This window comes from Parambassis ranga, chromosome 9 (assembly GCF_900634625.1).
Source record: "Parambassis ranga chromosome 9, fParRan2.1, whole genome shotgun sequence".
Taxonomy (NCBI): domain Eukaryota; kingdom Metazoa; phylum Chordata; class Actinopteri; family Ambassidae; genus Parambassis; species Parambassis ranga.
The window spans coordinates 16,328,285-16,353,581 of NC_041030.1; the positions used below are offsets into that span (position 1 = coordinate 16,328,285).

The window sequence follows — 25,297 nt, forward strand, 5'->3', positions numbered from 1 at the left end:
ACTGAGCCAGAGCACCAGCATCATGACTGAGGCTCATTATAAATACACAGCTCGCAGCGTGACACCATCTTCATGTCTGACCTCACATCAGTCCAGCACAGCTGAATACAGCTAAATACACTTGTAACTACAGACATTTTAAAATATATAGTGGAGTAGAAAGTACAGATAATAGCTGCAAAATGTAATGGAGTAAAAGTATAAAGTATGCACTATTATTTTTACTTAAGTAAAGTATAAATACATAAATACATAAAAAGTACAGTAACCAAGTACAAATACTTACTTAATACAAATTCTCCAAATTCATCCTCAAACATCCATTTTATAATCAGGCTACCAGTGTTTGGCTCCAAATTACATTTAATTTAAACACTTTGGACTGGAATATCAAAAGATTACAGGCTGCTCTTCTTTTAACAGAGAGTGATTACAAACTGTATATTTTAACTATCATGGATATCAAAAGCTGTTTCTCTACCTGACAGTACAAATAAACTAATATATACAATGTTCCATAAGGCACCAAGAAGGAGACAATTTAAGTTAATAGATCTTTATTTGATTTAGTATCTTATGCATTCTCATTCAAAAGGCATGAAGATAGAAAAGGAGACAGAAAATGGGTCATGGATATAAATATACAAAGAGAGGCAAAATCTTTACAACCAGTAACAATACATGAAGGCTTAAGCTAACCATACAGACATGGGGCACAGCACTTTGGATTACTAATCACCAAAAGCCACAGTGGACACAGGCCACATGGTAGTAAACATTTAACGTCATGCAACTGCCCGACATTTAAGCTGTGCCTTGAACCTCCATACACAAACAATAGAAAAGTCTGATTTATGTGCATTTATCTTTCCCTCCCTCCCTTCCCCCCTTTGGCAATGCTAAATATACAAAAACTCAACCCCTGTGTTTTCCAAAACTTGTGTGCAATATGAAAAAATACAGACAGCATAACCCATGTCTATACAGTCAAGTCTCACTGTTAAATACAAGACGAGTACCATGCCACAGAACAAAGAGCTCTGACTGGTCCATTAAAAAGAGAAGCACAGTATTACAGTCGAGTACAAGATGACAGGAGAGGCCACTTTGGTCAGAACTGAAACTAGTCGACTTCCAACCTCGTCTAAAATCAACATTCACAAACAAACCATTTAAAATTGGCACAAAGCATTTACTGAACGTGCAGATTAGCAACGGCTCATTTCTCTAAGGAAGTCAAGATGCTAGTGCAATCGTAAAAATAATTGATAATAACATTGATTTCAATGTAATAAATAAGAGACGACTAATGTAAAGAACAAGAAGAAAACACAGAAAACAACAATCAGCAGAAACAATGAGCAACAATCTTCAATGGTGAACATGAACAAAGGCACACACACACACACACACTGTGTACCAGGCAATATACGCACATGCTGAGGCACAAACGTTTAATATGGGATCTGATTTTGGTAATACTGGATCATGTCGTAGGTTCTACTCCTGTAGAAGAAAAACCCAAGAGAGAAAAAAAAATCAGATGAATGTTTCCTTAAAGGTGAAGAACATAATAAGCTGCACAGACCTGTTACTGAGGAAGCAGTTCTGGATGACTTTGATGATGAATGAAGCTGCGTCTTTCTCGCTCAAACCCGGATTAAATCGCTGCCTGAATATGTGGAACAAGGCTGTGAGCAACAATTTTTAAAATGCTCATCTGAATGAAAACAAATCCACACGTGAGACTCACTTGAGCAGTTTGATGGTCTGTCCTCTGAAGCAGGGAAGTCCGGTGTCCAGCATGAGGTTAACTAAAGACACCACTGCATCCATGTAGGGCCTGATTCAACAGAGAAACAACGCTTTATACCAAACATTTCACTGTTCAGTCAGCTGTTACACACTCCATTCTACACACTCACCTGACAGCGAGGTATCCCCTCACACACATCTCCATGAACCACTTGAAGGGCGTCGCCTCCATTTTTCCACCCATGATCATCACCATCTCATCGGTCAGCTTGATATCTGGCTCCCAGCCGAGGTTACCGCCTGGAGAGCTTTCAAACATGAACCCAAAGTCTGGAAACACACATGGAGAATAAGTACATCCTCTCTTCCAGTACTGCACTGCAGCATGTCTTCCACTATTAAAACACACACAGTTACTCAGACAGAATGACATTAAAAAGTGAAATATACACATACCGATGTGGATGAGGTGGCCTTGTTGGTCCAGCATGATGTTGCCGTTGTGTCTGTCTTTAATTTGCAGCAGGAACAGCAGCAGGCTGTAAGCTGCCATACTGCGGATGAAGTTGTACCGTGCCTGATACAAGTGAAGGAAAATCAGATTGAACTGTCAGTAACTAGCACCACTAATGACTGACTGATGGCTGAAAAATCCAGAGCAATAGTGTGTTCACCTTCTGGAATGCTAGCGTGGATTCATCTCCGTACTGATTCCTGAAGTAGTCGTACATGCCGAAGTCTGTCTGTCGGCCCAGTTGGTCACGAGACTTACAGTCCGGGATGCATTCAATCACTCCGCACTGTGGTGGAACACCAGAAAAATTAAGAATAAGACGTTCAGTTTTGAACATTCAGTAGCTCTGGTTGAAAAGTGGATGAACCTACTCCAGGGGCTGTGGCCACCACCCTGTAAGGAAACACATAGAGATCCAGGCCCACCAGCTGGAAGATGTTCTTGAACAGGCTGATGATCTGCAGTGCCAGCATGTCCTACAAACACAAAAACAAATAGTAAAGAAAAAAATCTGGCTGAAATAATTAAGTTAATAATCAGCGAAGTGAAACGGAGACCTGTCTGCAGTCATCTCCAACTTTAAAAATGGCCGCCTGCCAGCAGATTCTCTTGGCCTCCTCTTCATTTTTCCTTTCATCCACAGAATCCGAGCGACACTGCAAACCTGAGCAGAAGAAGTCATGATGAACAGACTCTCACTGACGAGGGGACACCTTGTGTCCTAAAATTAAACTTTTCAAATGATTGAGTACCTTCTTTTTCCAGCTCACTGACTCCACACCTTCTAACCTTGAACTTGGCCAGGTAGGGAGCTTTGGCAGCACTAAATGGAGGCACAAAGTGAAAATGTTCAGGGGAGCTTTTTCTGTCTTTGTGAACACATAAGAGATAAAACTTTTGAGGCGCACCTCTGCATGGGGGTCCCAGACGTGTAGTCTATATCCAAAACTATGGCCTCAGGGTTACTGGGAAGATAACAGCCAGGCTGAACTTTGATCTGTGACATGGCTTCCAGACAGGCCCTCTTCCTCTCCTCTCCTTTGGGAAAGGGTCTGACCAAGACAAACAAAAACAAGTTAAATGCACAGTTCTATACTGCTGAGGATAGCATGCATGGGTATCTCACGGAATGACTACAGATCACAATGACAGCTAGGTGCTGCTGTTAATTACAGAGTGGAGCCACAGGGGTAAAGACTAATGGACTGGAAGCCGGGGGACAGCAGAAGTTTGTCCCTTGGCTTATTGCAATTAGTCCTGTAATGAGGGCAGAGGGGAATTTGTCACCCTCTAGTGGGCTGACAAGACAATCTCTGGATGAAACCTGCAAGAAAACAGCTCATCAGCTGCAGACTGTACACACTGGTGGACAGGTAGTCAGGAGCAGAAGCACAGAACACAGCGTTTTCCACAACAGTGCACAATCGGAGTGACATAAGAGCAGCCAAATGACAAATAAATGAACAACAGAGGGATTTAGAAAGCAGAAGGGGTTTAGAGAGCAGAACACTGGTGGCAGGGAAAAGAGGAGCAAAACATCTCAGCTCATGGGACGACCTGTTACCACCTCACAAACACATGCAAGGTCACCCAGAGGGAAAGTTAAACTGTACAAACCAGCAGCACCGGGCTTTGTATTTCTACCTGTCAGATTAGGACTATGTTTTATTGCATAGTAAGTAAGCATTGAACTAAATACAGATAATAAAAGACAAAGAGAGACAGAGTAAGGGATGAAGGTTAAAAAAAGGTGATAAAACTTTAGATAAAGGCAGAGGTCATGGTTAGTAACAGTACTGCAGGGTCATGCAGGCCTTGTTGAACCTGGTATTTGCTTTAGTGAAAATGAGACAGCCTTAATTAACCCCTCCCAGTGAAAGATTTAAGTGTCTTCATACTTGATAATGGCTGACACGTTGGTGATCTTGTTGAAGAAGTCGAACTCTCTTTGGTAAAAGTCTTTGGCAGGGCCAGACAGAGAGCCGGTTATCTCCTCCACCATCTGCTCCAGCAGCTCACCAATATCCGCTGCACAGAGAGACACGAGCATACTTTCTTTTACATCTGCACGTGTCTGTGTTGTATAGTGTGGAGGTGCACAGATCAAAAAGAGAATGTCTCACGGTCTTTCTGATTTCCTTCCTCATCCAGGTATATGTTGGTCTTCATGTTCCAGATGAACTGGTGAGCCAGCAGTTGAGACTTCTGAGCGGCCCATAGGATGTACTCTCTCACATAACCCATCTACAGCAGGAGACATACACTATCAGAGTCTATCACGTGCACTTGCTTTGTCAGAAAACTGGACATTTACCTTGTCGTAACGAAGAGCTTGGACAATCTGAGGAATGTAAAATAAAATGGCATCCTAGAAGGCAAGAATAAAAAGAAAAAGCTTAAGACTCAAAATTTTAGGCTAAGAAAACTTAGAGTAACTCATTGTGTACATGTACTGTGTGTTCATACAGGAGGGAAGGAGCGGAGCACTTTGACCCCGTACTGAGCAGTGAGGGGGTGAGGAGGGTACATGGAGGAGAAGTACGACAGTCCAGTTGGGGGATCTGCTGGGGCCCAGCACAGGATGTGACTCAGCTCTGGAGAGTCAGCATCAATTGTGTGCCACGTCACCAGGAACTGAAGAAAAATGTAAAAAACAACAGTCCGCTCATATTTATATAAATAAAATAAGCCCTGCTAAATGTGCAGAAAGTACCGCAGGTTTAGATCTGATGTTGTGCTAACCATCCTCTAGAGGAAGCTGTGTTTATCAGTTACTAAAGTGACTGGAATAAACAAGATGTCAACCAGGATCATCTGCTGAATTACAGAGGTCTTTGGGGAGGGCCTTACTCTTCCTCCCCTGCTTCTTATTTAGGCAGGCATGAGGCTCATTAAGAGTTCAATCAGGCAGAACTAAGCAGGAGAGACTGAAGTAAGCTGGAGGGAAAGGGATTACTCAATAACACAATCGTGTCTCATGGGACAAAGTTTAAAACAAAACATGAAAATGACAAATAAAAACTTCTGCTAGATTTTGCTGTAGTTTTTGTTAACAAATATGTTCATTAAGCTGCCTTCCTGTTGCTTTGAGGATCTCACCTTGACGGCTTCAGGAACATCACACACAGCAGCTGGATCCATTCGTACCAATCGGGTCACCTCAGAGACGATAGCCTCTGTGTTTTTAAATCTGAAACGAATAAATATGCAACTTCAATGTGCAGGCCAAACTTGTGGTGTATTGCATTGTGTTTCTCTGTGTACCTGGCAGGTAGCTGCAGTGCGAGGTATGGTGATATGCTCCAGGCCAGGTTGACATTGTCCTTCCACTGTTTCTCCGTCAGGCTGATGTACTTTGACCTCCAGTTAGCAATGCTGGTCTCCACTGACTGTTCTGTGGTAATAGCAAGCTCCTGAGTGGACAGTGGGTTGTACCATATTGTCAGCCGCTCAATCTCACTGGCCTGGAGATAAAAACACAGGTTTAGGTTAGGTTTAGGTTTATTCCTATCATGATGTAGTTCCACTTATTACAACATATTTGTGAATAGAAAGACTTGCTGGAAATACCAGTAAAGCCAGGAGCAGAGTCCTGCGTTTCATGTAGTACTTGTGCAGCTGAGAGCCTCTGTTGCTTTTCTTAGACAGTCCTGAAACAGTACAGGAGCAACACATGAGTATTACATACAAAGCTTTGACATATATATGAACAGATTCGGTGGAAGTTTCACGGTGATCACATTCTCTGCGTGTGTTTCACCTGATTTCTTGGATATGGTGGACATCCCTGAAGACAGAGGATAGGTGTTGATCCATCCCTGAGCAACCTGCTGCCTCTGGCCGACTGCCGCATCCAGGCTGTTCCGACTGTCCGTCACTGCCATGACAGACAGGCTGTTCACGGACATATCCTGAGGATCTACAAAAATAAAATCAATTATCCACGTATCCAGAAAAAAGGCCTCAGCTAGAAAATACAGGCCAGATTTCTCAGCTGTACCTGGAGGAACCAGCTGGTTGGCAGCCAGATACTTCTTGTCAGACTGCAGGCTGGCATAGAACTTGATCATTATACTGATGTCTTCCCTCAGTCTCTTATCTGTCTGAGTGGGGAATTTGGGAGTGACACTACACAGAAACAGAGAAGGTAGACAAGTTAGAGGACAGAGGGACAGCTTTAAGTCATCAAACGTTTTATTTGATGTTTTTCTACCTAAAGTAGTCAAAAGCTGTGGAATAGATCTTCTCTCGGAGCACGTTTCTGATGGTGGCATTTGTCACAACATCAGCATGTAGAAGAGTCAGCCCCATCGTCAGCAGTCTGAAAAACAGAATGGAATGTCAGTGATTCAGAATGGAACAATTTTCACTGCTGTAGACAGACACTACAGAAACGAGAGTACCTGAATCTTGGGCCGATGGCAGCAACATGACAGTTTAGGCTGCTTTTGGATCCTCCGACACTGAGGGACAAGGATCTCTGCAAAATGGCGGTGAAAATCTCCACCTGGTCAACACTGCTGTACTTCGCTATCTCAAACCTCTGCACCAAGAACTGAGAGAAGAACAGACAAGTTTAACAAAAGTCATAAAGTGACATTAAATAATGTTATCTCAGCATACAAAAGCTGCCACTGACCTCTATCCAGAGGAAGTGAGGGATGACATCAGGTGCACAGGGTGTCGGCTGACTCTCCTCTGAGACAGCCAGAGGGCCGGCCTCCACCTTAGTCTCTGAAAACAAACCCATCTTCAGCTCCACTGTCATCTGCCACGCTCCTGCCATCTCACGCATGAACTAAGAAGATGGAGAAGACAAGATGAGAACAAAACAGACACAATGAGTCAACAAATTATTCCAAGAGAGAACTCTACTCACTGGCACTTCCACACCGTTGTGTGCAGCCAGGAGCCATTCCCAGCAGGCAATGGCCGTTTCCATTCCATGTTCTGTAAACATCTTCAGCGGAGACCAGCACAGATGGTGCAGTAGCAGAGGATCGCAGTCTGAAAATACAGACAAAATACCAATTAAAATAAACTGCATTATGACAAAAACCTGTTAAATATAAAACTAAATGAGGCAGAGAAGCTTACTTTTTGTAGTTATAAGAAGGGCGGCCATCTTGAACATGGCTTGGGTGAAGGCCTCTGGGTCTTTTTTGTCCAGAGCGGTGGTCATCTGATGAATCATCAACTTGTTGAGATCTGACTGACTGTGAGTCGCCTCCGAGAACTGGATCATCCCAGCCACCTAGACGAGACATTAACAGAGCAGTGAATGAAACTCGATGCAGACAGCATCATACAGCACACCAATACTTAACAGCAGGCTTTACCTCTCCTGTGTACCGATTTCGCAGGTTGAGTGATGCCATGAAGTTGGAGTAGTCCTTCTTTACACATGCTGGTCTCTCTGTCAGCTGGGTGGTCTAATGAGAAAGCACCATTTATACGGCTCTTAAGTAAGATGCATGTCTGTTCTGTAACAGTGGATATACTATCATGCCTGAAGCCCTGTCTCTCTATATTTAATATTTAGACCAACCTGAGGGAAAGCAGCCTATGGTTGGCCACATGATGGAGGACAGCACCAGCATAACCAGTTAGCCAAATGGGCAACCAGCCAACCAACCCACCCGTCCATTGCCGGTAAGTAACCAGGTAACCAGCAAATCCGTAAACCAGCCAAGCAACCAGGTAGGCAGTTCGATGCAGTTTAATAAAGACAAAATAGACCAAATGAAGCAAATGAAAAGACAGATATAGCAGAACGCAGGCCCAAGAACATATAAGAAATGCATAGCAAGCAAAATAATACACAGACCTGTTAGCATGCACACATAGACATACACTACTGTAAACAACCGGATGACTAGATTCCAATTGTTTACAGAGCTTTAAAATGCATACAGACAAAAACACATAAAACACACACACACGTATATGCACAAAGGATTCAAGACTTCTGCTCAGTACTAACTGAACTGTAAAGACAAAGCCGCTAACTGGCACATTTGTTAAATCATTAATGATTATTAATATAAAAGCCATTAATGTAAGACAAATGTTAATAAGCATTAAGTCTACATGGTTGTAAGACTATTGGGGAACTTCTGCTTTAAGACCATGACGGTAAGTATTTAGAATATATTTTAAAAACTAAAGCATCTTTAGAGATGTGTTTTTTATATGCAGATCTTTTTTAATACACTAAAAGATCACCCATATATACATATAAATTCTGGGCTAGATCAAATATTTATAGAACAATAACCTCAAGTTTTGTGTGCAGATATACATGGATGTGTATCTATGACTTACACCTAGTGTAGTACTCTGTCTGTTGTAGCCTGCAAAGTGCAGTATGCTCTCTGTGGCCATGGCGAGGCCGGTGTGCTGGGACAGTCCTGACACCCAGTTCTGATGCTTATTCAGGTACTCCTGCATTCACATGGGGTCAGGTCAGACAGAGGAAAAGGAAAAACAATAACAGCCAGTCAACAAGTAATATTTTTAAACTCTACCTTTATTGGCCAACATAAAGGTTAAAAAACTGACCTGCAGGTGAGACTTTGTGACTGAAGGAGCCCATTTCATGGCCTCTTTCAGGATCTCACCACAGCGAGCAGCAAAGTCCTTCACTATGCTCTGAGATAAGGAAATAAAACACAAAACTGCTTTATGAAGAACTTTGGGAGCATTTTCCCCACTGATGCTCTAAATCACTTAACATGAAAATCTATTTTTAACAATGAAATCAATTTATGTTACAATTAAATCTTTAAATAATTAAAATTCTGAAAGATAAAAAAAACTGACTGTGGCGTCACTACTGTGTTAAAAAACAATACACTGCTGCCCTCTTGTGGTCATAGGTGTAATGACAGCCTGAACTCACCTCTCGAGCTTCATAGGTGTCAGGAACTGTGATGCTGTATGGGGTGTCTGGAATATCATAGTAAGGCTGATCCTTGTGAATGTCCTAAGTGATAATAGAGAAGAAATTTGCAAGTTTCGCCCCATATATTTGTACAGAGGTACCAACTAACAACCAGGCTCTGTGTGTTCTCTGCTGATACTTACAGCACTTAGTGACAGAGAGAGCGTCTGCAAAATATCCAACATGGTCTTCAACACTCGACCACTCCAAAGCAGATGGGGGAATCTGGATGAGAAGGTGGGATATAACAAAACATGAATAGTATAAGGGGGACGAACAACGTGGAAGCAAAGACAAAGTTGATTGACTTTGACTCACGTCTCAGCCAGACCAGAGAGGTATTTGTCTGCCACTCTGCGGATCCTCTTGTGGGTGTGGTTAAAGTTGATCAACAGGAACTGGGCATGACGCTCCAACTCTTCTTCATGTTCTTTGGTCTTTGCCTAAAAACACAAGAGATACACAGATGTTTTACACAGTGGTACTCTGCTCTGTAAATTCGATGATGCTTACTGTGATGTAGGAAAATGAAACCACTGCTTACCTTCTCTGCCATCATCTGGAGAAAGACGTCGAACACCTTATCGCCAACACAAATGATGCACTGCAACATGCCTACAGATCAAAGACAAGGCAGATAGCACTTACTTGTATATGTTGAGAAATATGGTACAGTAGCTAATGAAGAATAGCCTTGAAGCTCTCACCAGATTTGTCTTTCTGTATGGCTTTGTCTTCAAAGTATCGGAACATGACCTGGAACCTGTCAGGATCATTGGATCGCAGCATCCTGAGACAGGACGAGACACAAATTTGTTACAAAGTTACACAATCTGGCCCCACTGTATTAAAGCTGATTTAGAATCACAGTACAGCTGACCTCATGTATTCCAATCGGTAGACGGAGAGCAGGTAGGTGGACATGGCAAAGTCCAGCTTGTTAATGAGGGCAGATCCTTCAGGAGGCGGGTCGAGGAGGTTGCTGATTGTTGCCCTCAGTTCACTTAACTCAGCCTAAAGGACAGAAAATTGACAAAATCTGACAGTCAGACCTGCTATTTTTAAAAGTCCTTAACTTTGTGCAAGATAATGAACACTGTACCGGAGTCACTGTGTCATTTTTCAGTGCCGAGTTGTATTGTAGTTCAGAGCGAAGAGGCTCTCCACTGGGGAAGGTGAGGAGTGGAGACTTGGTGGCAATCTCGCACACACCCTCATACCACTCCTCTGGCCAAAGCCCTGGAAGAACAAAATATATATGCACAATGTTGGGATGCTCACATCCCTAAACCCATCAACAACAACTTCTGAGCAGGCTTTTAGAGTTACACAGCTTTCTTACATGCATAGTTAAGCTTTAAACACTTATGTAAAATGTTGGAGGTGTCTGACTACTACTTCTTCAGTGGTGCTGAGATGATGATAATATTGACTACTTTCTGGACCTTTAGTGATCTGTGTGACATATAATGTAAATGTAGGAGGAGTTGAAAGGCTTCTACCCCACAAACAAATAAAAGGCAGTGAACAACTTGACAGCTTGACAGAGTTTGAAACACATGAAGTGTGAAGCATACCTGATCCTTCCACAGCAAAGCCCATGACCACAGAGTACAACCAGAAGTCTCTGAACAGCTTCTGGAGGCGGGGCTTTGCCTCTTTGATTGGCGGAAGCCGCCTGGTCAACTGTGAGTTAGAAAGATAGGAGAAAGACAAAAAAAACAATCATTAATGCAGTATTACACAAATGACAACAATCTACAAGTAATGACAAAAGAGTCATTCCTTAAAACACAAAAATGTAAAGTTGTTTTCCTGCAACCAGTTAAAGGAATTAATACAAATAAACAAACAAAAAACATTTGTTACCAGATTAAAGTTTAATTGTTGATTTAAGCTACATATTTTTTAACAGATGAGCAGAATTGTGAAGAGTTAAAGATTTTAGTCAGTCACAGGACTTTTTGGTCTGTTTGATCTGGTCTATTTGTTCAGGAGAAGCCCACATCAAAGTTCAGTTTTGTATTCAATTCTTTGCTCTTAGTCCTACATACAGAAGCAACACAGCACTTCCCACCAGCACACAGCAAAGGTAAGATGAACTGCAGCTGCTATTAAAGGATAGCCATTTAAAAACCTCATGTATGTACAGCGTAAGACATATTAATCTAACTCCTACAGATGTATTTGCTTTCTCCTTTAAAATGTACTCATTCACTAAGTGACAGTAAATGTTCATTCCCTCTGCCTCTGCCTTCAGGATGTGGGTCATCACTGTCATCTGTGCGGCCTGTCTGCTGGCCAGTCCGTGTCGGGCTGGGATCAAAGAACTCAGCACTCACTTTTCTGACCCTAAACCGGACCCCAGAGGCTTTGAACTAGGTGGCGCAGTGGATATAGAGGCCATTCCCTTAGAGTTTCACAAAGAAAACACTGTCACTAATGACCTAGTTTTTGATGGCTTTGAGGATGAAGATTATATTGATTTTGATAAGATCCTGGCTTCAGGCAGTGACGACTATGTGTAAGCCTTCAAGTTTTTATTTGTACCAAATTATTTTATATAAAAATATGAAAAAAACTACAAAGTAAGACCTGATTACAGTTTTATTTTTCATTTTCAATCTGCTTTAGGACATATATACACATAAGATGCAGGTATATAGATGTGTGCAATCTAATGTTTGAAAACTCAGATTAATGATGAATTTCTGAATGTTTCTCAGTGAGGGTGATGAGATCGATGAGATTGCCACACCAGCCCCAGACGTTGACATCTTTGCTGAACCTACTGACCCAAAGATCCGCCGTGCCAGACTGCTACGTCTGTTCCACGGTCGCTCGCGCCTTCAACGCCTCAACATCGTCAACGCCCATTTTGGTTTCAAACTCTATCGGAGTCTTAGGAACGATGTCAACCAGACTGATAACATCCTGCTAGCACCTGCTGGGATCTCCATCGCCATGGGGATGATGTCTTTGGGTGCAGGTCCTGGGACACATGATCAGATCTACAATGCCATGGGATTCGCTAAATTTGTCAACGCGAGCCACCACTATGATAACACGACAGTGCATAAGCTTTTCAGGAAGCTGACGCACAGGCTCTTCAGGAGGAACTTTGGCTACACGCTGCGCTCTGTAAACGATGTCTATGTAAAGAAGGATGTGTCAGTGAAAGATTCATTCCGTGCGGAGACGAAGACTTATTATTTTGCAGAGCCACAGTCAGTGGACTTCAGAGATCCTGCCTTTCTGAACAAGGCAAACAGACGCATACAAAAGCTGACCAAAGGGCTGATCAAGGAACCACTCAAGAGTGTAGATCCAAATATGGTGCTGATGCTGCTCAACTACCTGTATTTCAAAGGTGAGTGGAAAAGAAGTCATCATGTCCTCCACCTGCATTCAAAGGACTATGTCTATGACATCAGTATGACTCTTTGCTTATTTGTTTGTATGTACAGGTACGTGGGAACAGAAATTCCCCAAAGAAATGACTCACTATCGCAACTTTAGAGTCACTGAAAAGACAAATGTACGCGTGCCAATGATGACCAACAAGGGGAACTACCTGGCGGCTGCTGACCACGAACTGGACTGTGACGTCTTGCAGGTTGGTGACCTCGAATTTACTCACATTTACGAATGGAGAGCATATAAACAAGTGAAGTGAGCAGCATAGTAGGGATCTAAATAGTCTTATTTTTAGCTCCCATACACAGGAAACATCAGCATGCTCATTGCCCTGCCCAGAAAGATCACTGGCATGAGGACCCTGGAGCAAGAGATCTCACCCACCGTCATCAGCAAGTGGCTCAAAAACATGACGAACAGGTCTGCTGAGGATGCAGTCAGTTCATTTTTAGTGGACGCTGCAAAATATGTGCTAACAGTTTGGGTAGAAATGTGTAGATTTGGCACTGATTTGGAGGCCGCTGCTCTATGCCTCTCTTTAGGACTCGTGAGGTTGTGTTGCCTCGGTTTAAGCTAGAGCAGAACTACGACCTGATCGAAAATCTGAAGGAGATGGGCCTCACTGACATTTTCAAGGAGAGTGGAGACTTCAGTGGAATGACCTCTGAAAAGGTTGCAATGAACTGGGTGAGTAGCACTTATTGTGTCACAATGTTACTAATACATCCTAAACGCCCTATCAACTTCATTTTTCTACTATTTCTAAATATTTCTGACCTCATTGTATTGATCTCCCTCTGCAGCTGAAGCACCAAGGGACCATCACTGTGAATGAAGAGGGCACAGAAGCTGCTGCTCTGACCCAGGTGGGCTTCATGCCTCTCTCCTCTCAGATCCGCTTCATTGTGGATCATCCTTTCCTCTTCCTGATCTATGAGCACCGCACAGATTGCCTTGTGTTCATGGGCCGGGTGGCCAATCCCTTACACAGCTAAACAAAAAGCTACAAAGCTAAAGCTCTTCTTCATCATCGTGTTTAGTCCCTCTGAGCGGGTCAGTGAATGCTGGTTATCTGTCAGTTAATGTTTTATCTTCCGCAGCAAGTCTAGTGGATAAAATCTCACATTATGTAACTGTTGTTGCTCTAATAAAAAGGACAGCTGGAAAAATAAAACGATAAATAACAATCCTACACAACAGACAAGAGCTTTTGTGAATAAAAACACTTTCATTAAGTTATTTTAAAAAGAAGTGTTACTACTTTAAGTGTCAAGAATTAATGGTCTTTACTTGCAGGTCTGTTTATACTGTGGCATATATAATCAATATATTGTACTATGACTGTGGGAAACAAATAGATCAATAAAAAAGAGTTTAGCAGAGAACTGGAAACAGACTTTTGCACTGAAGCTGAGTAAATATTTAATCATAGAGTTAAAACCTAACTAACAAAGTGGATTATTAGAAGTCATGGGGCTCATTCCTTTGTGCTCTTTTGACATGGACACATGCAGCAAAACTCACCACAGCAATCACTGGAATAAGCACTCCGAGATTTCCTGCACTACTTGAAGCCTAGAAAGATAAGTAGCCGTTAATGTTTTACCAGTGAGGCTGTTATCAATATCCTGTTTTGTTTGGATATTTTATTCCCATGTACCTTCAGTGCTGGTCCCTTGTCTGAGGCCCTCTCGCTGGCCCTCTTTCCTTCCAGGCCCAGTTGGACAAACAGTTCTAAAAGGTTAACCATCAGTTCATCCACCAGCTGCTCCCCCTGCAGGTTGGCTGCAATGTTGGCCAGTGCGTTTATCACTGCCAGAGAGCAGTGCCTTGAAAAAGATGCAGGGAACAGTTACAGGATAGTCCCTTTGGTACTGCTGCTGCTGCTGATCACAGGAAAAATAGGGTGAACTGTCCCTTTAAGCAAAAGCAGTCCCTCTTTAGACACTGACCTGTAACCATGATCTCTGTAGTCTTTGGTGGCAGAGTAGACCACTGAGCTGGCTTTCACGCTGATCTGCTGGAAGAGATTCCACACCTCCTGATAGATGTATTGCTACAAGACAAAGGAACAAGGAGTGACACAGTGAAATCTGGATCACAAGCACTGAAAGCATGAACCTAAACATGTGTATAAAATATATATCAGACTGAGCAGGGGAACTGTATCTGCTACCAGAAGGTCTAATCCATTTTCAGTTCTGTGTTGATTGCAGTAATCACACTCAGGGTTGGCTGGGTGTCAAAAACACCCAATTACACTCCATTGGAGTGAAAACTAGAACACTGAAATCTATTCTTAATGCACACCAGCACAACAGGTTTACAGTAATTACAATGTGTCAGCCGCTTCAGGCATAAGCAAATGGGTTATTTAGGTTCTGAAGTGATTATCAGCATCCATTCCCTGACTACACCAGCACTTAATACTTCTGGAACATATAGTATGTGTAATCATTGTCTCTTACATTTCCTGTAATGACCATGCAGCCAAGCTGGTCTATAATGAGCACATCCAGCTGTGAAGGAGGCTGGCAGAATTTCTGTTGAAGGATTTGCAGGATGTGCTCCATGACTTTAGGAGTGTCTCTCAGAGCGACAGCAATGTGGCCCAGCGCTCGGATGGTGTGATCTGGAATCAGATGAGCATCCCTGGCACAGAGATGAGTTATATTTTTAAACCCGTTCATTAGTGTCAAGGACTTTTTAATATATTCCAACTAGACATGCTGCTCACTTGTCATTCTCCTGTGAAATGTACAGGCGGTTGGATAGACTGGCCAGAAAGGCCTCGACTATCACATGGTCCATCGTCAAACCAGCTTTCAGACACCTGAGGGAAAAAGTTGATTTTATATACATTTTATAATAGATAAAAACACATAAAATGAGTCACAACTGAATTACAGCGGTGCCACCCGTGTGTTTGCCTCTCACCTGCAAATGTTGTCAATGGAAATGTCTCTGAGCTGCTCGTACATAGAAGGCTGGTCCTTCCTGTTTGACAGCACATTGAAGGTGGACTGAGAGTGCTCATTGGTCACATTTATCCTAATTTCTCCTGTGCCTTAAAAAAAACATTACACACAACAAACATAATTTTAACATAATAATATTTTATAAAGTGTAAAAACAAGCAGTGCATTTTGCAGGACAGCACAGACATAACCTAAACTGAATTTCCATTTGACACTCAGATCAATGCTGGATGAGAGCCGGATGTAACAATGACGCTGATATTGATGTCATCTCATCACTGTATCATCAGCCACTCCACACATCCCTCTGATTATTTGTGTGGAACTTTCCATAAGCTAGTTGTGTTACGTGACAAACATCAGCTGTCTAAACACACTTTCAGATTAATCTCACATGCATTTCATGAATTGATGCTGCTTTTAAACGTGAAAAATATTTGTATTTTAAGCCTCTGTGTATTTTAGAACAATGGCTCCAGTCTGTTTTGAATGTACCTGTGCTGTACTGGTTGTGATACTTGTAAAGTTTTACAAGAACAGGTGAAGGAACCACCAGGAAATCCCTGAGGGAGGTTGTGGCAGAGTGAGCAACCACAGGAAACCTCTCACACAGACGTCCCAAGCCCTGAAACAGAGCAGACAATCAGAGAAAATTAAAAAGAATACACAATAAGTTACAGATAATAAAGACTTCAGCATTTGAGGTGCAAAACATCTCAACCTTCTTTCCACCTCACTGTAATATACCTGCAGGCAACAGATGAGCAGGGGCATATGAGCAATGATGACTTTACTGGAGGTTTTTGACTGCAGCTTCTCTGAGAGCTTCATGCACAAATTCTCAGCTCCTAAACAAAGACACAAGGAGGGAACTGTGAAGCAGTGGGTACAGGAGAGCAACATATCCAGCTTCCCTCAGATCATGAGGTCCAAACACACTGCTCTGCTCGCTCTCTGCTGCAATTGATTACCTTGCTCATCTTTGACGGCCCACACCATGAGGTCCACGCAGGCAGCGTTGGCTTGGCAACGAAGCTTCAGGGGGCTCTGTTCCCCCGGCAACCCCCCTGTGTCATGGAGTACCCGCTGCAGCTCTGATTGACTGCTGCTGAACTGTTCCAGTACAAAGTCATGCACTTCCCGTACAAATGTTGGCTGCAAGGCTAAGACACATCATTGAAAAAATGATTACCATATAAAGCAAAGCAATCATACTCTGTTCAGCTTTAATGCATAAAAAATGAGCTGTATGCTTATGGACCAGATGAATCTTTTACCTTTTATGTAGTACAGTGTGTCCCGCAGCATTTTGAACACACACACATAGAGAGGGTCACTGATGGTTTTGTAATAGAGGCTGCTTCCAGGATTAGACTTACAAAAAACAAGACAATGACACACAAGATTATTGAACTGACAACAGCCTATTATTATTATTAACTTTGCATTTCTAATTTTGTTGAAATTTCAGAGTTACCTCTGCGACTTCTGTTATAATGGAATCCAGAGTTTTCAAAAAAGATTCAGAAACAAAATTCTTCACCTGTAAAGCAACATGCAAACACTGGTTAAGAAACAAAATACAAGAAGGGAAGCAGCAGAGGTAATGTCCTGGTAAAATGCTTTTTTTGTTGTTACTGCACCATGCTGAGGAGCTGTCGCAGCAGATCAACAGGCACGTCCACCTCGTTTTCTCCAGCTCCCAAGAACAGTGGAGACACTGAGAAACTGGAGCTAACTGTGGAGAAATAGTAGTCAGGGTCCACTGTGCTGCTGTCAGGAAGATAGGCACCTGTAATCAAAGAGACCAGAAGACAAAACAAGTCACAAGTGGGACAGCATCTGACCGGCACCTGCAGGGTGATTTGGGTAGTACCTCAAGGACATACGAGAAAATACAAAAAATAGCTAACATGACATTCTTTAATCTACTATGCAAACTAACATTATCTGTGTCTTCAGGCTATTATTACTGTACACAAGCCTGATGGCTGAGTTAACAACTTGTATGTTCAAAGTGTTACCTTCAAAGTAATGTGGGCCAGGGGTTGTAGGAGAACAGGGGGAGTGGCCTCCTGGATCTGAGCAGATCTATGAAAAAATTAACTTCAATTAATTAACAAAAAACGATTCTCTGTGATTTTAGCTAAACGCATCACAATGCATGCTCTGTCGTCTTCTCTGATTGTTCCAAACTATATGAAACATCACAACCCACACTGACCTGTGCAGAGGAATCCGGGTTGGTCACGGTGCGTTTGCGCAGAGAGTCACTCTGGCACACTGTGAGCAGAGAGGAGGGCAGAATAGAACGGAAGTCATTGAAGGACCTGCGCCGCACGCCCTCCGTTTCCTCTGTGACGCAGCGGGCCTGAGGAGAATCTTTGGGGAATAACTTAGACAGCAGGGCTTCATCTGTGTTGCTGTAGCGGCCAAATGCTCGAGTCATGCCGAGCAGGCTGGGAACAATATACCTGCACAGAAAGACTGCAAAGGAGAGTGCAGCAGTGAAGTAAAAATATCATTTTGAGGGCTGATGACATACTTGTATTTGTACATATATATATACCTTTGTCATGATTATCAGGTGTTTGGCACATGTCCTGTAATGCCTGCATAACCTCCATTATAGTGTTTAAAATCTATAAGGAAAACAGAAGAAACAGCACCTTAGCACTTGCAATTCTTTGGTGATAATATGTTATCACCAGTCTTCGAGCTGACCTCTAGGCGGGAGTCTGGGTCTCTCTGAGCCACATCTGACAAAAGCGTCACCAGACAGAAACTGAAGTTTTCTGCAACTGGGAGGAATTCTGAGGAGTAACACCAAGACATAGAGTTAAAAGAACAGTGGATCATGCGGTATAATGGACAATATGCAGCAAGTTGTTCAAATCTAATGTCATCTTATGAATGAAAAAATATATAAAACTAAAGAACAAGAATGACTACTGTTGTATATTTCTGTGGCAAGTCAATAAAGGCCATTGTGAATCAAACCCTACTGTAAGAGGATTGTTCTTACCCTTTCCTTTCTTTCCCAAGCTCTCTTCGATCCATTGGACCCGTGGTAGCCCTCTCAATAGGCTCAGCAAGTAGGAAACAAGTATGTCTTTGTGCTGCCAGAGTAAAGCAAATCATTACACACCACAAACAACAGTAGCAACTGGCAGCGCGTTTGTTTTCCTAACATGCTCTGATAAATCAAAATTCTAACAGTTTGTTAATTCTGACAGTCAAACTTGGGCCAAAGAAAATTTATCATAATGAAGAGTGAAGCTGTCATCTCTACACACTCAGCTGCAAGGGAAGCTTTGCACACCATGTCTCAGTGTGATGAGGTTAGAGGCTTACACGGCCAACTGCATGTCTAATCGCCAGCCTAATCAGATTATAAGAGCAAGCTTATCATAGTGATATATATGGAGTCTGTGGGTGGTAGCAAAAGTAGAAGTAATTGTGCTGCTAAGGAATTAAGTCTAATAGTGTATCAATATATCATTCCACCACATCGCTTTTTTAAATCAAATTATTGTTTAATGTTGGGATTTTGAAGCCACCACAGTATGGAAGTTAAATCACATAAATCTGATGTGTCTGGTGTGCCGAACCAGACACATCAGATTTATGTTTACAGCTTAAACCGACCACCCACCTGTAAACCCGATTCCACCAGAAACACAGCCAGTGCAATGACAGCATCTCTGCGACGCACATCTAGAGTGAACACACCGCGCACTTCCACTGGACACATACATTGTAGCTTCTGGACCTGCAGGAGCACAAACAGAGCTCTTAAAAAATACATATACTGTATGAATATGTTTGGACATACAGCATCAGCATTTATAATAACATATGATTTGTTCCTATTTCTATATTCTTTGTGTTTATTTTCCTCCCTGGGATCAATAAAGATTCAGAACCAAGCATTATGACCTACCACCTGTATCTGCTATTTATGACTTTTGATAAGCAGTCCATATGCTAAATAAAATAATATGTTCCTTCGATTTAAAGCACTATATGTAAACTACTTTTTCACAAATTTTCTTGTATTGGCAAACAAATTATTATTGAAAATAATCGTGTAAATGTATGTAAAGCCTAACAGCACAGTCTGGAAACCTGTTTGACTGCAGTGCTAATCAAGCCTGACCACTCTGCCAGCCTGATGCAGTAACAGGCAGCTCAACAAGCTGCGACGCCACTTTCTTCTGCATTGCTCCCTTCTGTTCTTACAGGGTTACATTACTTTTAACTACAGTGGCCACACACATCTGTCATAATGTTAGCTTGGCTGTCACGTCAGCGATCAAAATAAAAACCGCCGCCAGTGCGGAAGCGGAGCTACACCCTGAACAACGCCGTTACTAACTACTGCTAATTAATACACATCTGTTTAAGAAGCCCATCTGGATCTCTCCCCTTTCCTCACCTTTTCGACGGGTGCGGGGCGGTGGGCAGCTAAAGAGCGGGCCAGGGACAGGACTGTGTTGAAATAAAACCCTCTCGTACCACCTCCCATTACAGACATGTTTACCCCTACATCAAACCAGCGCAATTCAGCGACTGGAGGAAACAGCCGATCAGCAGCAGTAAGCGCTGGGAGAGCCGCAGTACGGCGGCTCAACAGGGACAATCTTAACGAGATGTTGGAGTCAGATTACCATAATACACGCAGGGGTTTTGTGCACAAACATACATACTGTTACCACTAAAATGACAGATAAACAACACACAGTGCCAACCAGGATTATAATACAGATGTTTCACTGGAGAAAAAATGACTTCCGTATTACTCTGTGCGTTTTAGTTGCGCATGATTGGCCATATTTGCTGGATGCCGCTACGTCACTAAACGTGACAGGAAGTGTTCAGTCGCTCTGTCAGCTGATAGAGTAACAACAACGGCTGCTGCTAAAACGGTCAAAGGTCTGTATCTTAATTTGATTCCACTTGTGCTTTTACAGTGTCATTTTGTACATGAACTATTAGACGAAAAGAAAATGCCCTTGTTGGCAGTGCGCTGCGCTGTCTTGATGTGTGGATTTAATCATTTACTAGACTAACGGTCTGTGTTGATAAGCTAGCGCTTGGCTAGCTAGCCAACACCCAAGGGTAGATAAAAACTTAGCTGAATTCACCCCTATAATGTTAAATGGTTTCTCTTTCTAAGATAAAGCTTTTGTTTTGGCAGATGATTAGTGTGAAACATTGTGATAGTCTATAGCCGTGATATAAAACTAGTTTTGTGATATGAAAAGTGCAGTTAGCTGAAGCTAACATGGCGGAGCTAACATTAACTTAATTTTCTTGGGAAATACTTGGGATGCCATTCGAGCTGACCGCTTGCATAATGACTTAAACGTGTTTTTTATTTGCACTAATTACTATGCTGTGCTTTGTTACTAGGACTGCTGTTTATGAAACGTCAAAACCTTTTCAAACTCTACATTTGATTTTTTTTTTTACAATATAAAATAAAAACATCTGATTAATCACGAATGCTTTTTGGTAGGCAGAATTAGCAAAGTTACGTATTAAGAAGTCAGTGTGTCCTAATCATCAGTTACTCTTCTACACTATGAAATTTCTTCACAGATGGCCTACCCTAAATCCCACAACCCATTTGCAGATGATGATGACGAGGAAGATTTTAAGCCTAAAAGTAGGGGTTTCAATGATGACCCCGATGATGGGCTGAGTGAAGCAGAGAGGAAGCAGCGATACCTCCAACAAGAAGTGATGCGCACAGCTCAGTCTGCTGTGGACAGCAGTTACCGTTCGCTCGGCCTCATCTATGAATCAGAGAAGATGGGTGTTGAGACTGCAGAGGTATGTGAAACTAGCAGGTTTATCATTATAATTTCATTGTCAACAGAAGGTCTCTTCTTACTCCCCAGCTTTGATATCTATCAGCCTGTCACCCTCTGTTTGTACCTGTGTCTCTGTAGGAGCTGATTCGACAGGGCGAGGTACTAAAGAGGACAGACAAAATGTTGGACAACATGGATCAGGACCTAAAAACCAGTCAGAAGCATATTAACAGCATCAAGAGTGTTTGGGGTGGCCTTGTCAATTACTTCAAGGGCAAGCCAGAAACGAAGCCACCACCCGAGCAGCCAAAAGCCTACGAGGCCAATGACAAGTAAGTTTTAGTTCTTGATTGTTTAGTTCAGCTTTCATCCATCTGAAAATTTGACTGTGTGTTGGAGATTTTCAATAAAGTTGTTAGAGTAATGGCTTCATGATTAATTGTGGCTAAGTAATGCTTTCTTACTTTACTTAAATGAAAAGAAAGTCAGATTTAAACAGCTTTACATAAAATATTGTAATGCAATGTTTTTTTATTTGATTTGTTATTGAATGCCCTTGTCTTGAACAATTCTTATCTTCGTTCTCAGATTACACTCTGCCATGTCCAGTAGCAGGGAACATGAAGATAAGTACCAAGCAAGCCACCCTAACCTAAGAAAGTTGGATACTGGAGGTAAGCATGTGCAAAATCCCTGGCATGGCCTGACCATACTAAAAACTGGCTGCTAACATGTCTGGCTTCTATGTTCCAGGATTTGGAGCTGCTGCATCGGTGGATGGCGGCTCATCTAGACAGAATGGATATCCTCAGAACAGAGTCCTCAGGGAGGCTCACCAGACCCTTGACAATAATCTGGGTATGCAAATCTTTTCATTTTAGTTACTATTTTGTCTAAGGTAGTTAGATCCAGATGGCTTCAACACTTTTAATAATTCTGTTATTTCTGCAATGTATCTTAACTAATGTAATTTACTTTGTTTAACCATGAAACAACATTACTGTCTCGGGCATAGATGATAATGATGTGGATGTCCTTTGTGCATGATATAGATGAAATGTCGGATGGATTGAGAAGACTAAAGAACCTTGGGCTTGGCCTCCAGTCTGAGATTGAAGACCAGGACGATTCCATTGATTCTCTGCTGAATAAAGTGGACAAGATGGATCTTAAGATCCACAACACAAACCAGCAGATTAAGAACCTCAAATGAAGCAAACACTTGGACTCACTCACTCTTACACAGACAAAAACTGGCAACAACTCACTACTCTCTCCAACATGGCCTTTGTTTAACTTTATTTGTTTTTTTTAAAATGGATTCTTCCACTTTCACTTGTGAGTTTTGAAGGGAAGACTCTATTCTGTATGTGTGTGTGCTTCTCAGTTCACTCTGTTTTATTGAATGACTGCTTTTCTGGCTGAATGTATTCAACTGAATTGCTTGAGTATGTTGTTTTAAAAGATGGCAAAAACACAATTGAGTAATCAATTAATTATACAAACGAGGAAGGAAATTTGTGACTAACTGAATAATTTACTATCTAGATGAAAACTGGATTATTTGTTTTGTTTTGTTTTTTGTTTGTTTTATGTCAGTGTTGACTTTCCTAGACCTGTCACTATGTATGTATGAACACACAAGCAAGCAGCAAGCTGAGCTCTAGTCACTTTTGCCTTACATGTAACATGTATGTACATTAGACTAGCTTTTGAATCTGTGCCATGATGGTGTGCTTCACCATGAGATGGTTCTGATATTGATGTTTGATTTGTATGGTCATGTTCTTCAATGCTTTCCTGTGCTTTTTATGAAATTGTTTTATATTGATTGGTGATGTAGCTGCAGAATGGGATTGAGTTGATATTTTCAGCCAAAACAATGTGAACAAAAACTGATGGAATGTCCCCCAATTTCACAAGAACGACCTTTAAATTCTAAGTTACTGTAAAGTGATCAACAGTAAGAAAAAAAAGTTGTTATTCAAGGTTACATTGTTTTTACATTTGTGATGTATTCAATAAAAACCTTTATGGGGGAGTCACGGGTGTGCTGGGGATTGTTTAGTGGTGGTGCAGGATATGAAAAGCATCACAAGATGGCGCCATATTTCTAATTTGGAAACATGAGCATTTGCCGAAAAACACTATTAAGGCCATTAAATGTGCATGTTAGCAGTTTGTCATAGTTTTGGTGAATTCTAATATTTATGTAGGCTGACACTGCTAGATAAAGGAACAGGTATTTTTTTGCAATTTAAGTTTAAAGCAATTTAATACAAAACAGCATTGAATAAATGTAAGTATCAAATACATTGGGAGCTTGACCCTTAAAAAAAAAACATGACACCAACCAAATAGCTTTGCTGTGTACCATCTGTGTTACTCTGTGCTACTCAGGTCCTCATGTTGAGGCGTCCATTCATTATCATTCCTCTGTGTTTGACCAGCTGCTCTTACAGAGGCAACAAGCATTCATTAGGATGACTTGCTAATTACAGTACATGCGTCCTAAAAACACATACACAACATCAGGGAACAAAACAGCAGGGAAAAAAGGGGGTACCAGCCACCCAGGGCCCCAAGTTGAGGGAGTAACCCTGCATGCCTGGACTTTAAGGCATTGTTTTGATACCTTGACTGCTGTACACATGGTGTAAATGCACAAACAAGGTAGATGGAAACATGAAATACAAAAAGGTGCCTGAAGCATATACAGTGTGAACCAGAAAAAGACAAAATTCAGGGCATAAATAGCACAATTTGTGCATGAATAGGTGCATCATCACGGTTCTTTAATAAACTAGGACAACCTGTGTTACAAAAATATTCAAATGTGATGATATCAGGCAGCATCTGTGGATAAACATGCTGAAGAAGGGACCTCAGGTTGAGATGTAACCATACATTTACCAACACCACGAATAAACGGAAGTCACCTCTGGGTTCTTTCCCTTCATGCCATACATAGGGGCCGGGAGGGCTTTGAACAGCTGTCTTGTCAAAAGCAAACAGTGGCCGTGCTGTGACAAAAGCCAACAGTGCAGGAATGCCCCCCTTTTCAGCGGCAGTAATCCCAGAACACACTGCTGTCGGAGCCCATCAGACACTGGGCCAGAGATGGGCCTTCCTGCCCTTTGGAAAGCGGGTTAGCAGCAGAGGCAGGACAGCAGAGGGGATGGACTGTCAGGCTGACAGCACTCTATTGCCACTGTTGTAGTAAGAGAAAATAAAGAGTTGTGCTGACGAAGGAGTGTTTGGTAGAGAGCTGGGTAAGAGGAAGGAGGGAGGAGACCACAGGAGGGAGGGCGGCAGGAGCAATTAATGGAGGAGGTGAGGTTGAAGCGCCTTTGAGATGAACAACATTACCATGTACAGATTTCTCTCTAACAACACATTATTAGGTGTCAAATTGTCTGTCAATTCAGTCATCTCACTTTATATAAAGCCCTCTCAGATGTACCTGTGGTCAGTCTTTAACATTTTTCAACCAAGCAAAATTTCTTTGTTATTCTCACCTTAAGGTTTTAATGGGTGGCCTGTGTTAAGTATACAACCTCAAAAACATCCCCAATCTGTACCCTGATATGAAAAGTCATACAAATTCTACAGACACAAAGCTTTACCTTTACCTTAACATTGTGAAGTAAAATCTTTAGTATCAGGGTTGAGTTCCAACACTATCCCCTCCATGTGCAGTTAACTAGTCCATATATCACACAAAAAAGGAAGTTCCCCCCAAACAAAAAACAAACAACACAAGCAGTTGTACTGACAGACAAGGAAAGGCCATCCAGTGTGTCTTCGGCCTCAGGTTTAGCCTGTCCACACTCCATCTTTGACAGTTTCATCACAAAAACAAACCCCAAAT

The 25,297-nt window shown here is 42.0% G+C and overlaps 3 protein-coding genes across 7 annotated transcripts; 2 read left to right on the forward strand and 1 right to left on the reverse strand.

The window, feature by feature from the left end:
• Window positions 1-540: 540 nt before the first annotated feature.
• pi4kab (phosphatidylinositol 4-kinase, catalytic, alpha b) lies at window positions 541-20,189 on the reverse strand. 4 transcript variants are annotated; one of them, XM_028413373.1, is made up of 55 exons: window positions 20,046-20,189; window positions 19,263-19,379; window positions 18,633-18,726; window positions 18,332-18,420; window positions 18,177-18,249; window positions 17,832-18,094; window positions 17,632-17,698; window positions 17,251-17,399; window positions 17,085-17,150; window positions 16,885-16,981; window positions 16,579-16,770; window positions 16,355-16,455; window positions 16,103-16,232; window positions 15,567-15,696; window positions 15,367-15,462; window positions 15,098-15,281; window positions 14,582-14,685; window positions 14,290-14,458; window positions 14,154-14,204; window positions 10,790-10,898; window positions 10,315-10,451; window positions 10,093-10,226; window positions 9,920-10,002; window positions 9,757-9,827; window positions 9,531-9,655; window positions 9,356-9,437; window positions 9,171-9,254; window positions 8,836-8,920; window positions 8,594-8,718; window positions 7,818-7,832; window positions 7,609-7,701; window positions 7,367-7,523; window positions 7,149-7,276; window positions 6,909-7,067; window positions 6,673-6,824; window positions 6,483-6,590; window positions 6,270-6,397; window positions 6,030-6,188; window positions 5,840-5,919; window positions 5,534-5,733; window positions 5,369-5,459; window positions 4,736-4,903; window positions 4,584-4,637; window positions 4,393-4,513; window positions 4,168-4,297; window positions 3,178-3,321; window positions 3,022-3,092; window positions 2,827-2,933; window positions 2,641-2,745; window positions 2,430-2,555; window positions 2,212-2,332; window positions 1,926-2,085; window positions 1,754-1,843; window positions 1,589-1,672; window positions 541-1,506 (listed from the first exon to the last, which is right to left on the reverse strand). In XM_028413373.1, the coding sequence occupies exons 1-55, from the start codon at window positions 20,142-20,144 to the stop codon at window positions 1,455-1,457; spliced, it is 6,309 nt and encodes a 2,102-aa protein (XP_028269174.1). In that variant the 5' UTR covers window positions 20,145-20,189; the 3' UTR covers window positions 541-1,454. The 4 variants fall into 4 exon arrangements, with proteins under 4 accessions (XP_028269174.1, XP_028269173.1, XP_028269172.1 ...); XM_028413372.1 differs by having other exon boundaries at window positions 8,594-8,713; window positions 8,831-8,920; window positions 20,046-20,144; XM_028413374.1 differs by lacking the exon at window positions 7,818-7,832 and having other exon boundaries at window positions 1,449-1,506; window positions 8,594-8,713; window positions 8,831-8,920.
• Window positions 11,174-13,868, forward strand: serpind1 (serpin peptidase inhibitor, clade D (heparin cofactor), member 1). 2 transcript variants are annotated; one of them, XM_028413376.1, is made up of 7 exons: window positions 11,174-11,304; window positions 11,473-11,736; window positions 11,939-12,582; window positions 12,680-12,828; window positions 12,925-13,049; window positions 13,172-13,316; window positions 13,433-13,868. In XM_028413376.1, the coding sequence occupies exons 2-7, from the start codon at window positions 11,474-11,476 to the stop codon at window positions 13,622-13,624; spliced, it is 1,518 nt and encodes a 505-aa protein (XP_028269177.1). In that variant the 5' UTR covers window positions 11,174-11,304; window position 11,473; the 3' UTR covers window positions 13,625-13,868. The 2 variants fall into 2 exon arrangements, with proteins under 2 accessions (XP_028269177.1, XP_028269176.1); XM_028413375.1 differs by having other exon boundaries at window positions 11,250-11,354.
• A 223-nt stretch (window positions 20,190-20,412) lies between the features above and the next one.
• On the forward strand, window positions 20,413-23,467 carry snap29 (synaptosome associated protein 29). Its single transcript, XM_028414274.1, has 6 exons — window positions 20,413-20,542; window positions 21,212-21,445; window positions 21,565-21,758; window positions 22,015-22,100; window positions 22,180-22,284; window positions 22,479-23,467. Exons 2-6 carry the CDS (start codon window positions 21,212-21,214, stop codon window positions 22,637-22,639), a joined length of 780 nt encoding a protein of 259 aa, XP_028270075.1. The 5' UTR covers window positions 20,413-20,542; the 3' UTR covers window positions 22,640-23,467.
• Window positions 23,468-25,297: the final 1,830 nt, after the last annotated feature.